Source organism: Vulpes vulpes, chromosome 3 (assembly GCF_048418805.1).
Source record: "Vulpes vulpes isolate BD-2025 chromosome 3, VulVul3, whole genome shotgun sequence".
Lineage (NCBI taxonomy): Eukaryota > Metazoa > Chordata > Mammalia > Carnivora > Canidae > Vulpes > Vulpes vulpes.
Genome location: NC_132782.1, coordinates 40854973 through 40871775, shown reverse-complemented (window position 1 = coordinate 40871775; position 16803 = coordinate 40854973). Strand labels below are relative to the sequence as shown.

Below are 16803 nucleotides of genomic sequence, written 5' to 3'. Positions count from 1 at the left end.
TTGATTTTAGTGAGTTTGAATTTCAGTCTTGTCTTTAGTTAATTTATAGTGACTTGTTGAATTGTATCTCCCACACTAGGCAGTAAGCTAGTTTAGCATGGGAATGGAGGTTTACCTTAAAATACTAAGACTAATAGTAGTATTAATACCCTAATAATGGGTTCGATCCCCTGGATTCTCTGGGCCCAACATAAAGAAGACATCCATAAATATTTCCTTAGTGAATGAATACAATACAGTATTGTTACCTATCATCACCATGCTATGCATTAGATCTCTAGAACCCACTCATCTTCTACAACTGAAATTGTACTCTTTGAGCAACATCTCATTTCCCCACTCCCCCTTCTTCTCCTGCCAACCAACCGCTATTCTACTCTCTCGTGAGTTTGATTATTTTAGATTCCACATAAAAATGAGATAATGCAGTATTTGGGGGTTTGTGTGTGTGTGTGTGTGTGTGTGTGTGCCTGGCTATTTCATTTAATATAATGCCCTCCAGTTTCATCCATGTTGTTGTAAATGAGAGAATTTCCTTCTTTTTTTTTTTAAGGCTGAATAATATCTCAGTGTGTATATATAACACGTACTTTTTATCTGTCTGTTGATTGATGAACATTTAGGTTATATCAATGTCTTGGCTGTAGTGACTAATGTTGCAATGAACATGGGACTATAGATACCTTTTTGAGATTCAGATTTCATTTCTCTTAGATGTATACCCAGAAGTAGAACTACTAGGTTGCATGGTATTTCTATTATTAATATTTTTGGGAACTTAATACTATTTTCGTAGTGGCTATACTAATTTACATTTCCCTCAACAGTGTACAAGGGTTCCCTTTTCTCCACATCCCCTTCAACACTTGTTATCTTTTGTCTTTTCCATAATTTTCATTCTAACAAGTATGAATGATATCTCATTGTGGTTTTGATTTTCATTTTTCCTAATGATCAGTGGTATTGAGAACACATTTACAACCTATTGGCCATTGTATGTCTTTTTTGAAAAATGTCTATTTAGGACTTTTGCCCATTTTAAAAAATTGAGTTTTTTTTCTTTGCTATTGAGTTGTACCAGTTTCTTATATATTAAATCTAAATCTTATCACCACACACACACACATACACATGCATAGTAGTAATTGCGTAGAAGTGATAGGTAACTTATTTAAATTAATTGTGGTGATCTTTGCATCATATATACAGTAAGAAACACACATATAGTAAGACTATATGTATTTATAAACATCAAGTTGTATCTTTACACCATATATGTGTATATAGAGAGACACATATATATAGTAAGACTATATATATTTATAAACATCAAGTTGTATACTTTAAATACATGCAATTTTTACCAGCAAATATATCTCAATAAAGTTATTTAAAGAAGCAATAACTTATTTTCTTAGAGCTTCATTTTTCTTATTTCTAAAACATAAATCAATAGTTGAGTTTGTAATCTGGAAATTATCAGCACTTATATCTTGGACTTGTCATTTTTTCTAGGTCATGGTGGGGCTGCTCTTCACAGATAAATAAATAGCTACATTTAAAATTTATCTTCTTGACACATTGGAGAGTAGATCAATGTTATATGCAAAAAAAAACCACTATTAGCACTAATGTGACATCTGTTCCTATCATTGTCCTATAGTGATGCATGGATGAAGGAGGATTTGAGAATCCAGCTAAAAGATAGATTTAGGATATCACATTTTACTTCAGGATACAGAGGTTCATGTGATTTAATGCTCTTCTGGGATAGAAGTTTCTCAACCATGGCTACCTCAATTCAGAAAGTTAAATTCTAATCTTATTAATAATACGGCTTTCTCTACCTCCCTGATTTGTGAAGTTCACAAATGTGAGAATATGAGGCAAACCTAAAAATGCTAATTATGTGAAAGAATATGTAATTGGTAATTATAATTATTAATCATGACTGATTTGTGTTGTTATAACTTAAGGGAAATATAGACCGAAAGAGCCAGTTAGTTTTTGTTAGTTGTGTTGTAGACTTGTCTGTGACTTTTTGTCTGTATGGATAAGAGCTGATAATTCAGCAAGACTGCATCGTATAAACTTGCAACCTTCCACCATATCACACATGGAGCTATTTTTTGCGGCTCCTTCGTAAAAGTAATATGTAAATTGCGGAGACTTTGAAATCAAAGTAATTGCATTTGGAGGCTACCTTGCTATGAATTAGAAAAAAGGGGGAAAAAAGAAACAAAAGAGAACAAATTTCACTTGTAACTAACATTTGAGAAATAATGATAATAGTAATAACAGTACCATGTAACTAAATGTTTCCATTCATTTCACATGTAATAATTTAATCTTCACAATGAACCAATGATGCAGGTCTATAGCTATTCCCTTCCCTTCTTTTTAAAGATGAGGAAATTGAAGAATAAAGAGTAAGCTAAAGATCTGATATTCAGATTCTGTCCAGACACCATAGTCTTAACCATATCACTATAGTTAGAATGCAATTACTAGTTTTAATGAAAGATTGTGGTTAAAAATAGCTCTATAGGGGCACTTTGGTGGCTCGGTCAGTTAAGTGTCTGACTTGATTTTGGCTCAAGTAATGATCTCAGGGTCATAAGATCGAGCCCTGTGTCAGACTCCACCCTCTGAGGAGTCTGCTTGAGATTCTTTTCCCTCTCCCTCTGACTGTCCCCCCCCAATAAATAAATAAACCCTTAATTAGCTCTATAAATATTCCCAACATATTTCAAACAATTCTTAATTATGAACAGATAAGGGCTATGGTAAGGAGGTGATAATTTTAGAGTTATTATCTAACTTCACTGATTTACTGCAAATTACTATGACATACTTAAAGTCAACATAATTTTAGTTTCAATATTTTGGCCTTTTGAAAAGTTCTTAAAAAAATGAATATATCTCTAGAAACATAGGCTGTATTAAATGAGTGTACTATAATATAATGGCTTTTTTTCCAGTTATCTCTGGTTTCATTTATTTTAAGTAGCCATTATTTAATAAAAGTTTTTTTCCTATTAAAATGTAACTTGTATTTTCCCACAATTCCCTTTGTCAGATAAATTTCTGTTGAATATTTTTTTAAAGTCATTTAATGGAAATATGAAAGAAAAAGTAAAGCATCGGTATTTAGTACCAGAGAGAGCCTTTTCAGTGGGTTTCAAAGTTTACATGGCATTTTCTTTCTTTTTATTTTCTTAAGATTTTATTTATTTATTCATGAGAGATACACACAGAGAGAAAGAGAGAGAGGCAGAGACACAGGCAGAGGGAGAAGCAGGCTCCATGCAGGGAGCCTGATGTGGGACTTGATCCCGGGTCTCCAGGACCAGGCCCTGGGCTGAAGGTGGCGCTAAACTGCTCAGCCACTCAGGCTGCCCTACATGGCATTTTCATAGGTATTATCATAGTTTTACTTCTCAATATTTCTATGAAGTATCATTAGATTCCTTTTCACATGAGTAAGAAGAGACTCACAAATGTGAAGTGAATTGCATAATGGTAGAACCAGGAGTCAAACAGATTCTCTGAACTCTAATATTTTATTGCCTTATACTTGTTTTCTGCCTTGTACAGTGGCCATGTAAAAGAATGAAGTTATTGGTTCATAAAGAATGATCTCTAATACTTTCTCCAATAGTCTAGCACATTGCCACATTGCCTCCTTTCTTTCTTTCCATAACCAATGATGAATAGCATGAGAAAGAACGTGATTGGATCTCAGGAGACTCATTAAGGTCAAGATTTTTGTTTTGAGGTTCAGAGTTTGTTCTCTAGTGACTAGAAGTTGAATGGATTGCCCAAGCCTTGAAATGAAAGTACATGCACCAATTTAAGCAAAATCCTAGAATTAAAACCATGTACAGAAGTTATTCTTCTGTCATTATGTAAATTCTTCAAAATAAATATATTATTAAAATTATCCCTCATGAGTAATTCTGTAGTCTCAAATTAAAAATCCAGAATGTTGTTTGAATGCATTTCCTAATTATATATGGGGCATGTATGGACTTCTCAAAGACATTGATTACTGTCATATCTTACCTTAACCTATAGAGAATTACATTAAGCTTGGGAACTACAGAAAAGTCGACTGATTTGCTGTAAAAGCTAATTGCAATAAGAAGCTTAGGTCATTCACTTCATGAAGCCTATTGATTTGAAAATCAGTATAATACATAAGATGTGTGTGCACTTTTTGGGTTATTTTCACAAAGCAAACACACACTTCTTTAAAAACAAAAATACCTACACTAAATTGGACCAAGTATTTGGTTTAGAGAAAGATGTGAGTAAAATAAAACATTTCTAATTATGCCTCTTTACTCAGCACCGTGGCCACCTCTGTTTAGTATTTGCTTTGTCCTGAAAGCAGTGTAAGCTGTTACTAAGACTGCATAAAAACAGGCTAAATGGATCACATGATTTTTAGAATAGAAGAATGTTTTAAGAGAACAATCAAGTATAAGGTGTCCAAATTCACAAATTTTGTTTAAAGATAGAAATTAGCAGCCTATTAGTGTAGCTAATTTTATGTGTTTGCTGTTCTGTTTTATTTTGTCCTACAACCAGAAATGCAACACTGCTCTTGCAAACATCATATTTAATTCTTGAAGAGACTGCAGTATGTCATTACAGATGGATTGATAGCCTTGATGATATCATTGAACTTTTGTCATGCCTAACCTGGAAGACTTGCTATATGTCAGAGAATTTTTGTCATTCATCTTGCTTTTGAAAGGCCAAATTTATTTGCAACCTTGAATGACATTGGACACATGAAACAGCCTGAAATCTATCATGCAGTGAGTATCTTATAAAACTGCAATTTAAAATCCTAAGTATTGACTTGGTTTTCAGAACCATCTTCAAAGCCAATGACTTTCAAATTTTTTACTCATATACACTGATTTTCAGTTGATAACAATAACTTTATATTTTCATTTTTTGAGCACCTGAGGTCATCATATGTGTACCATGTTTTATTATTTACTTTTAAGATAAAAGTAGAAAACAACAGAAGTGGAAATGCTTGTTTATATTTTATATTTATTAATGTCAATATGTAACCAACCAATGGAGAAGTACTAGTAATGAAGTCTATCCTTTGGTGGAATTATTCAGCCAATTTTCTTAAAAGTCTCAGAATATATATAAATACAGCAGGGTTGCATGAAAGCAGTACTATCAGGGAAAAACAAAATCATTTTTGAGCTTTCTCTGTTGTGCAAGAAATATGATATATGTTACTATAAATTTATTCCATTCATATTAAAGCTGAATTCATGTTAATATAAATTAAACAAGAAAGTCAATTAAATGCCTTCTGTGAACCAGGTTTGAGTTCTCAAACATGTGATAATAATAGCTAACGCTTAGCAAATAATAATAATAATAATAATAATAATATAGCGACTGTTTATAGAACTATATGTTAGAAACTGTGCTAAGTATTTTAAATATATTATTTAATTTGATTCCCACAGAAGCCTTATAAAGTAATTACTTTCTTTTTTAGTGTACAGATGACTAAATTAAGAACTATGAAGTTAGCAACAAACATTTCATGAAGGGTTTTACTCTTTTATTCATTTGTACTTTGGCAAATCAAGACTTAAGCCAAATAGGAGCTACTCTATTTGGAAGTTTGTGTCCAGGGAGGTGGCCTGCCTCTGTTGCATTTTAGCTGTCCTTAAAGGGTTTCTACTTTAGACCTAGCAGGAGGTTCTTGGTATAAAATGTGTAATATCCTTTCCTTTTATCAAATCTTCAGTACATAAGCATGGATCAAATTTTCATGAGAACACATGGTCTCTCATATAACTTCCACTGTGGGTCTTCTAGAATGCTGCTGTCCTTATCATTTGAATGTGAAGATGCCCCCAGAGACCAAAAACATTGGCACGCATTGCTGCTTTCTCAAGTGTGGAGCATCCCAGTGATTAGATGGTACAGCCTTGGCCATGAAAAATGAACTGAGTAAAATGCCAACATTCTATATGTCATTGAGTAGCTTTTAAGCTCCTCACAAAGCATTTTAAAAAGCAAAATCTTTATTAAAAAAAGACACTATATATTCTAAAATTCAAGTACTACACTAAAAGTGATATAAATCTGCACCGTGGCAGAGTATATATATTAAAAAAAAAGTACAAGAAACATTTTAGCCTTAAATTTAATTTTTTTGCGTGTATTGTACTATTTTTCTCAAAGTATACTTATTACAAAGAAGTTAGGAAACAGGCAAATATAGGGCAACAAAACAAAAAAAATCATTCACTTCATTGAGAGATAGGTTTGTTTAGCATATTTAAATATATTCTTGCATTTTTTTTCTAATAAGATATATTGATACATAAGATACAAAAATAAGGAGATATGTATGGGGTTACCATTATATATACACATCCTTAATGTGTTGTGACATTTGAAGAAGTGAATAAATATTTCCCTGGAATGTGATGTTAATTCTTGTATAGTAGTCCTATGTTTGAAATATTACAATTTACTTAAAATTTTACTATATGAAATTCAGCTTCCATTTTTCCTCATCTGATTTTTATTTTTTTTAAATAATTTATTTATTTATTCATGAGAGACACAGAGAGAAAGGCAGAGACACAGGCAGAGGGAGAAGCAGGCTCCGTGCAGAGCCTGATGTAGGACTTGATCCCTGGTCTCCAAGATCACACCCCAGACCAAAGGCGACACTAAACTGCTGAGCCACCTGGGCTGCCCTCATCTGATTAAAAAAAAAATACATAAATCATTATGGACAATTGTAATTTCCCTTGGATATATTCTTGAAGTAGAATTACTGAGCGGTAAAGTATATATATATATATATATTCTGATTTTATTCTGATATATATTTATATATATATATATATATATATATTCTGATTTTAAAGATGTCTTTCTTAAGACACAATATTATATCACTTATATCACTTTTAGGTGTACAACATAGTGATTTGACAAGTCTGTATGTTATGCTGTGCTCACCACGAGTATCACCTGTCACCATATAATGCTATTACAATACCACTGACTATATTCCCTATGCTGTACCATTTATTCCTGGGACTGACTTACTCCGTATTTGAAAGCCCATACCTCTCTCTTCCCTTGACCTATTTTGCACATCTCTCCATCCTTTTCCCCTCTGGCAACCACTAGTTTGTTCTCTGCATCTATGGGTCTTTTTCTGCTTTTGTTTTTTTGTTTGTTTGTTTTGTTTTTATGATTCCACACATATGTGAAATCATATGGTGTATATCTTTTTCTGTCTGACTTATTTCATGTAACAAAATGCCCTCTCAGTCCATCCATGCTGTCACATATGGCAATATCTCATTCCTTTTTATGGTTAACTTTCCATTGTATATGTAATATGCCACATCTTCATTATCACTTGAGTTTACTTCCATATGTCGGCTATTATAAATAATTCTGCAATAAACATAGGCATGTGTATACCTTTTCAAATTGATGTTTTTGTTTTCTTTAGGTAAATATCCAGGAGTGGAATTATTGGATCATATAGTATTTCTATATTTAATTTTTTGAGGAACCTCCATACTGTTTTCCATAGTAGCTGCACCATTTATATTTCCAACAACATTGTATGAGAGTTCCTTTTTCTCCACATCCTCATCAATACTTGTTATTTTTTTTTTATTCTAGCCATTCTAACTAATATGAGGTGATATCTCATTGTGGTTTTTATTTGCATTTCCCTGGTGATTAGGGATGTTGAGCATCTTTTCATGTGTCTGTTGGCCATCTGTATATCTTCTTTGGAAAAATGTCTATTCCGGTCATCTCCTCATTCTTTCTAGTGGAATTAGTATCAGTTTTTTTTATGTTGAATTGTGTAAATTCTTTATATATTATGGGTATTAACCCCTTGTTTGATATATCATTTACAGATACCTTCTCCCATTCGGTATGTTGTCTTTTCATTCTGTTAAGTCTCCTTCACTGTGCAAAAAACATTTTATTTTGGTGTAGTCTCAATAGTTTGTTTGCATTTCCCTTCCCTGAGTAGACATATCTAGAAAAGCATTGCTAAGTCTGATGTCAAAGAGCTTACTGCTTATGTTTTCTTTTAGAAGTTTATGGCTTCATGTCTCACATTTAGGTCTTTAATCCATTTTGAATTTATTTTTGTGTATGATGTAAGAAAGTTGCCTAGTTTCATTCTTTTGCATGTAGCTGTCCAGTTTTCCTAACACTATTTATTGAAGACTGTCTTCTCATTGTGTATTTTTGCCTCCTTTGTTGAAGTTTAATTGACCATATAAGATGGGTTTAATTCTTGGGCTCTTTATCCTTTTCCATTGATCTATGTGTCTGTTTTTTTTTTTTTTTCTTTGCCAGTATCAGACTGTTTTGATTACTATAACTTCGTAATATATCTTGAAATCTGGGATTGTGATACCTCCAGCTTTTTTCTTCTTTCTCAAGATTACTTTGGCTATCTGGGATCTTGGTGCTTCCATATACATTTTAGGATTATTTGTTCTAGTTCTATAAAAATGCTATTGGTATTTTGTTAGGGAGTGCATGAAATCTGTAGATTGTTTTGGATAATATGAGCATATTAACCACTGTCCAATTTTTGCTGACACTTGAATCAGGAAGTATTTCCCAGTTTGTGCTCTCGCTAGCAAAGTATGCTATATTCCTTTTGCCATACCTTAACAACCCCTACACACATTAGCATTGACTTTAATCTTAGTAAATCTAATAGGGAAAGAATAGTATTAATTTTATTTCAGTTTTAGTTTTTTTGCTTGACAATTAAGCTTAACAACATTTGACATTTATTAGATATTTTTATTTCTGATTTCAATTTATTTCATTTTATTAGACCAAATTTCTGTTTGGGAGAGTTATCCTTTTCCCTTTGATATATATTAATTTTTTAATATAGTATAGATTTCTACCCTTTGCTCTGTATGTGTCAATGTTTTATTTTTCAGTTCTTATTTGTCTTTTAATTTTGGCCACTTTAAATGGGAGATTTTAAAGTTTATGTGGGGAAGTCTATCAGCCTTTTCTTTTATGCTTTTACTACTGGTATTAGTTTAGAGTCAAAAGTATAAAGTATATTTGTAAAATATATCTTGCTATTTTGTGTGCTACTAAAATTCTTCCTGAATAGAAGAAAGAGATTTTAAGTCCTTTTTTAAAAAAAAAAATAAGGTTGTTTCTTTTTTTTTTTTTAAGATTTCTATTTATTTATTCATGAGAGACACAGAGAGAGGCAGAGACATAGGCAGAGGGAGAAACAGGCTCCATGCAGGAAGTCTGATGTGGAACTCGATCCTGGGATTCCAGGATCATGCCCCGAGTCAAAGGCAGATGCTCAACCACTGAGTCACTCAGGCATCCCTATATCAATTTTGTACACTAGTCATTTTGACCAATAAAATATCTAATTGTCTTTTATTTTTTTTATCTCCTGCCAATGTAAAAATCCCATCTTATCAGTTTGATTATGAGTTTTTGAAAGAGCTAAATTTTGTCTGGCATTTGTTAATAGCATGAATCTATTACTAGGCTTAAGTTAAGTAGACCTATGTGGAAAGGGATTCTTTCATATGATATTCATTATTTTAATATTTCAGGAATTTAAACTGAGTATCTTAATTGACAGTTTTCTCTCATATTATCTCACCGATACATACTTGTTCAGATTTTTTAGGAGTAATAGGCCTTGCCTCTAACTGCCCCATAACCAGATGTAACAGTTTAGGGAAGGAATTTTCAAATATTTTTAGTAGTAAAAACCATCACTTTATTCAAACAAATTTTAAGTTCAGAGTTACCTAATATGTAAAATAGACTAAAGCAATTTTTCACTTATTGATTAGAGACAACATGCTAGGGTACTCCCCTTTTCATTCCTCCTCCTCTCTACCCCTGAGCAGGACTTCCTTGAGAGAAGTCTGTGAATCCCTAATAATATGAAACCAAATCTTTCTTATCAGGAAGAGTAAAGTCGGATGTCTTTAGAGCCAGTCAAATGCAATAAGTAAATTAGATTACTCAGTCAGGAATAGATTGTGGAAAAGAGTAGTGACCTGGAAAACATATAGAAAGTATTTGTTTGGTCCAAAAGTAAAAATTATTTGTTTTTGAATTCTGTATTTATTTCAGGTAAAACCAAGCAGAGGCAATTTGACTGGATCATATCGATTTGACTTTCCAGTGAGGTAATTTTGTTATGATACGTTTTACACTAGGGCTTACCTTTTAGTGAAGGTCAGTATTAGTCAAAAATTGATAAATAAAATAAAATTTTGACTCTTTTTGAAAAATTCTGTTGAAGACTTTGTCATTGTTTTATCTAATGACCTGTATGTTCAAAACTCATGTAACAAATTTAATGCCAGCAAAAATACATCCTTCCTAAAAAACAAATATTTTCATTCGAACAGTCACCTGAAAATTATATAAACCATTGTTTTATTCTTTGTTCTTTCTTACCTATTAGAAATCTCAGAACTATTTTTTTAAAAGAATGATGGCATCGGCAATATTATGACAAAAGCTAAAACTTTAAAAGACATAATTCCACCATTGTTATATGTTAAAATATTTAATTTTTATTTTTTTCCAAGATTTCTCCATAAGAAAGTATAGATTTAATATTTGTAACTGAAATATAGAAATATTTTTAATCAAAAAAAAAATAAAAAAATAAAAAAATAAAAGAAATATTTTTAATCTATTTCAACATAACAGTTTTCCATGTTTTGTGACCCTCATAATTATAACTTGTAATGACTGCATTGGAGTGATATATTTAATGTACATTGATATTCCCGTATTGGTGAATATTTAAATTGTTATAAATGTTTGCTTAATACCTATATCACCTTCAGTTTTCTTTTTAATGACCATACTTTTTTTGAATAAGCACAATTTTGTATAACTTCATCAGTTTATTTTTTTTATTTTTTTAATGATTTTATTTATTTATTCATGAGAGACATAGAGAGAGAGGCAGAGACACAGGCAGGGGGAGAAGCAGGCTCCATGCAGGGAGCCTGACGTGGGACTCGATCCCAGGTCTCCAGGATTAGGCCCTGGGCTGAAGGTGGCACTAAACCGCTGAGTCACCCGGGCTGCCCACTTCATCAGTTTATAATGGCCTTTTCATGACATTATGTATGGAAAGGTGTCTAACACAATCATATTCTTTTGGAATATATTTTTGGATAAATTCTTAAGAGTAGAATTAGAAGACTCTTGATATGTGATCTATTCCAATATATATCCTCTTTTCAGCAAACTAAGCTCTCAGAGAATAATATCCAAACTGGTATGTAAACTTATACTCTAATATTTCTTAGGAAGTCAACCTTCATTGGTTTTCCCCTCTGTGGTATCCTACAGCACAAAGCTCAGGACCTATTAATTGACAAAGAATACAAGACTCTATCATTTCATGATTATTAGTCCTGAATACCTGGCTTGTTGATGAGTCAAAATATTAAGGAAAATTAACAAGTTTACAATGGCTCAATTAAATGGAGCTTTCTTTGGGCTAATTTAAAGAAAACTAAGGAAAATGAAGAAATAGTATGAACAGGAGTTCTTTTATTGGCTATGATAGTGTAAATTGTAACAGACCAACTCTCTAACTGGGAACAGCTTAAAAAGTTTCATATAATATAAAAAAAAAATCACTCATCTGAAGACATCAGAGTATAACATGGCACCTAGGAAAGTAAGTGAGGTGAGTTTACCCCTTGAGGGGTTCATTCATGAGTAACATAAAGGGACAAGCTGAAAAGGTGAGAAGAAGGTGAATGCTAATAAGGAGAAAAGGTATGCAGGGCTAAGGAGATATAAATTGGAATTCAAAGCTATCATGGAAGTCAAAGTTTGAGAGATCAAGATACTGAAGAGAAGATATATCAGTCAAAGTCTAATAAAAGACAGAAACTACAGCAAAGATTTGATTTGGGGAAAATAATATAGATTATTAATTAGGAACTGAAGATAAAGTACTCAGAGGGAAAAAGAGAATGCTGAAGAATATAGAAATAGCAGCAGATGGTAGGGAGCAGCCACATATCTAGGTCTGAAAGGAGAGTACAAGAAAGGAACAGACTTGGAAGCATTCTCCCCCTGCCGCCCACCTAGCAGGTTGAAATCCAGATCTTGGTGAGGATGTGACTATGACCCACAGGATGGCATAAAACTTTGCAGAGGTGTTGCTGGCAGGGATGGTGGGTAGGAGCCTGTTGCTGGGATTAGCAGTGAGATTCACTGAGAAGCTGTCTGCTGGGGTACTGGTGAGACTTGCTGAAGGGTATGTACCACTAGGTCTCTCAGTTGCCACTGGTAGGGTAGCTGCTTCCTGGTGAAGAAGCTTCCCACTGACACAGAGGCAGCCCACTGACAAGGAGGCAGCTCCTGTACGCACCTGCAAAACAGAAAGCACTACCATCCAAGTGATGAGCCCCTTCCTCTTACGGCATTCCTCCAAGCCTCAACAAAGAAGACTTAATATTGCACCATCAGGCAAGGTAGAGATATTCATAAGGTCCAGCTTCAATATCATAAAGCAAATCTAAGAAGAATAGATTTATAAAAATGAGAAAATTGATGAAAAGATAGAAAGTTTCACCTGAGAAGAAGAATTTAGAAAAATAATCAACTGTAAATAGTAGAAACAAAAAAGAAAACTTTAACAGAAAATGAAATAGATGGAATTAATGGTATATTATAAATAGCTGTGTATCAAATTGATAATCTAGAAAACAAATATATCTAGTGCAATATATCTAGATGGAAGTAAAGAAAGAAAAAATATGATACAACAAAACAAAACCAAAAAAAGCATGAGACAAATGACATGTAGGTCTTACATATTGTGCTATACAGTACTAGGAAGAAAAAAGAAAATAGGGTAGAAACAATATTCGAAGAGATAGTGGTAGATACAATTTCTCTGAAACTCGAAGTCATGAAACTACAAAATTGAGATGCACTACAAACTCCAAAGAGGGAAAGTACAAAATGAAACACACAAAAGCATATCGTAGTAAAACATATGACAAAAAAGGACAATGAGAAAATCTTAAAAGCAGACAGAAAGTCATATTATATTCAAAGGGAAATTTAAAGGACAATGAAATATCACTTTTGAAATGCTTAAAACAACTTCCAACCTAGAATTCAATTCCATTGAAAATTTTCTTCAAAAATTTTACTTCAAAAAAGAAGTAATAAATGGAGAAGAATAGACAAATCTGTGCAGAAGAGATCCAAATAATATACATAGATACTTCATCCTCAAAAAAGGGAAACCAGGGATCCCTGGGTGGCGCAGAGGTTTGGCGCCTGCCTTTGGCCCAGGGCGCGATCCTGGAGACCTGGGATCGAATCCCACATCGGGCTCCTGGTGCATGGAGCCTGCTTCTCCCTTCGCCTGTGTCTCTGCCTCTCTCTCTCTATGTCTATCATAAAAAAAAAAAAATTAAAAAAAAAAAGGGAAACCATAATTTCCTGCTCCTTAAGTGTGGGCTATAAATAAAGACTTCATTCCAAAGAATAAAATATGGAAAAAGGGATAAGCAAGAATAACCTTATAGTGGAGAAACCTGTCAAACATGTCAACCTCGGGATCAAAGTTGACATCAGCAGTCCTAAGTCATGCTGATAGTATATATCTTTGATATGATATCATGAAAATGGCACTTTACCTCTGTGAGATCCCTCCTCAAGACACATAATTCCAGTCTAATAATAAGAAAAACATCATAAAAATCCAAATTGAAAGACATTCTATAAAATACCTGACTAGTACCCCTCAAAAATGTCAAGGTCCCTAAAAGCAAGGAAAGTAGTAGACACTGTCACAGCCCAAAGGAACCTAACCTACCTGATAACTAAATGTAATACGATAACCTGGATGGGATCCTGGGACCCAAAAAGGGAATTCAGTAAAAACTAAGGAAACCAAAAAATGGATTTTAATTAATAATAATGTATCAATATTGGTTTATTATTATTAAAATATACCATACTAATGTAAGATTTAATAATAGTGAAATATGGAATATATGGGGAATACTGAAGCTCTGTATTATCTTTGCAATTTTTTTCTACAAAATATAAAACTGTTCTAAATTTTTTAAAGTTTATTTAAAAATTAAGGTGACAGACTATCATTTCTTGACAAACAAGATCTGTAAAAAAAAAACAAAAAAAAAAACATTGTAGCCAGAAGATCCATATGAAAAGAAATGCTAAAAGCGATTTTCAGGCAGAGGGAACATTATTCCAGAGAGAAGCACAGAAGTGCAGGAAGCAGTAATAAATAACAGAAAAGGTAAGTATGTGGATGTGTAAGTTATTACTGACTATATAAAATAATAATAAGTCTTATGGGATCTAAGGATCTGAAATTAAAAAGCACAATAACAACATAAAAGAAGGAAAAGTATAAGTGGAGTTAAAATGTAAGTTTCTAGCATTGCTGGGGAAGTGGTTAAAGTACTAATTTATATTAGAATTTAATAATAGATGTTTTAATATCTAGAGCACTCAAAGAATAATAAGGGATATAGAACTGACAATCTAATAGAGAGTGCAAATAGAACAGTAAAATAATAAATTTGAAAGGACAAATAGTAGAGACCAAAAGTAACATAAAATATAATGAAATTTAGAAAAAATAGTAAAATGAGAACTTTAATCCAAATTTATCAGTAATTACATTAAAAGTCAAAGATATAATATAACAGCTTAAAGATACTGGAATATTTAAAATAACATATAGATAGATATAAATATATGGATAGAATTTCTTGAATATATGAATATAAAAAAGGTTAAAAGTAAGGTTTAGAACATAAAATGTCATACAAATACAAACCAAAAGAAAATTGATAAAGCTATACTAATATCATTAAACCTCAACTTTAATGAAAGAAGTATAGCTGGATCTAAAGAGGAAAAGGGACACTTGGGTGGCTCAGTGGTTGAGCGTCTGCCTTGGGCTCAGGGCATGATCCCGGGGTCCTGGGATCGAGTACCACATTGGGCTCCCTGTGAGGAGCCTGCTTCTCCCTCTGCCTGTGTCTCTGACCCTCTCTGTGTCTCTTGTGAATAAATAAATAAAGTCTTTAAAAAAAATTAAAGAGGAACATTTTACAACAACAAAGATTAATTTCTAGGAAGATATGGCAATTCTAAATTTGTATGTCACTTACAATAGAGCTTCAAAATATATAAAACACAATGTGTAGTCATAAAAGGACAAATGTAAAATCACATGGGGAGATTGTACTATGCCACTTTCACTAACTGATACATCAAGCATATAAAAAAAAAACCTTCAGGATATAATGATATGAAAAACATGATTAGCAAACACTAATTAAATATACATATTTATACATATTTGAAATATATGCATATAAAATACATATATACGTGTTATATATATATATATATATATATATATATATATATATATATGGTATATACATACAGAAAACATAGCACCTGAGAATTCAGAATACATCCTATTTTCCAGTAAACATAGTTTTTTTTTTTTTTTTTAACCAAAAATGACCATGTGCTGGAATATAAAACAAGCCTTAACAAATTTTGAAGAACTGAAGTCATGTAAGTTATACTGTGTCCACAGTGGAATTAATATAGCATTTCACAATAACAAGATGATTGGAAATGCCTCAAGTGTTTGAAAAACCTTCAAATTACACCTCAAAAATAACCCAAGGAAGGGTAATGTGGATTAGGAAATATTTTGACAACACATTTTAACACAAGAAAACCTGTGGAATGAAGCTAATACTTTATTTTTAGGAAAATTTCTAATAGTGTGAGATGCTTTCTCCAAGAAGGCTCCTGTCAATTTCTTCCTTTCCTGGACACTGAAATTCCCACATTGTGGGATGGAATTTCTTTCTCCGCATCATAGAATCTCAACTGGCCTGTGACTGTTTTAACCAAAAGACATCTAAGGTTTGGTACTGTGTACTTCAAAGGCTGTGTCATAAGGAGCTTTGTAGCTTCTGTTTGGATCTCTTAGAGTGTCTCTCTGGGGAATGATAAGCACCTTGTAAAGTGTCTCCACCCTGAGATGACCACGCAGTGAGAAAGTAGAAGTTAGGCACGTGGAGACAGAGATCGATGCCCAGACAACCACCCAAATATTCGAACCATCTCAGCCCCAGTCCCAACATGTGAGTTAAAAAGCCTTATGCAAGCTTAACCCTGGATGCCACTTGACTGCTACCATAGTTGGAATCCCAAATGAGGACCATCAAACTGATTCTTTGATTCCCAGAAATGTGAAAGATAACAATAAATTGCCCCCCTCCTTTTTTTTTTTTTTTTAAAGTAAGCTCCATGCCCAATGCAGAGCCCAGACTCATGACTATGAGATTGAGACCTGAGCTGAGACCAAGAATCAGACACTTAATTAACTGAGCCACAATCAATTGCCTTTTTAAATGACTCTGGGAGTGGTTGGTTACACATTCATAGATAACCAGAAATATCTTAAAAGAAGAAAGTTTAAAAATCGATGAGTCAATTTCTATCTCCACCACTTAGAAGCAGAGCAGTGAAAGAAATCTAAAGGAAGTAGGAGGAAGACGATAGAGATCACAGTGCTAAAGTAATTAAATGGAAAAATATGGAATACTGAAAAATCAATGAAGCCAACTCTTTGTTCTTGGAAAAGGTGAAGATAGATAGATAATAGATATCAAAGCTGATCAAAAA

At 32.8% G+C, this 16803-nt stretch overlaps 1 protein-coding gene across 1 annotated transcript in view; it reads left to right on the top strand.

Moving 5' to 3' along the window:
* Positions 1 to 16803, top strand: part of LOC112926655 (uncharacterized) — a 473369-nt gene that overhangs the window by 353611 nt on the left and 102955 nt on the right. Inside the window, exon 6 of the mRNA XM_072751264.1 lies at positions 10189 to 10244. Coding sequence (XP_072607365.1) covers positions 10189 to 10244 — 56 coding nt within the window. The remainder of the gene's footprint in view (positions 1 to 10188; positions 10245 to 16803) is intronic.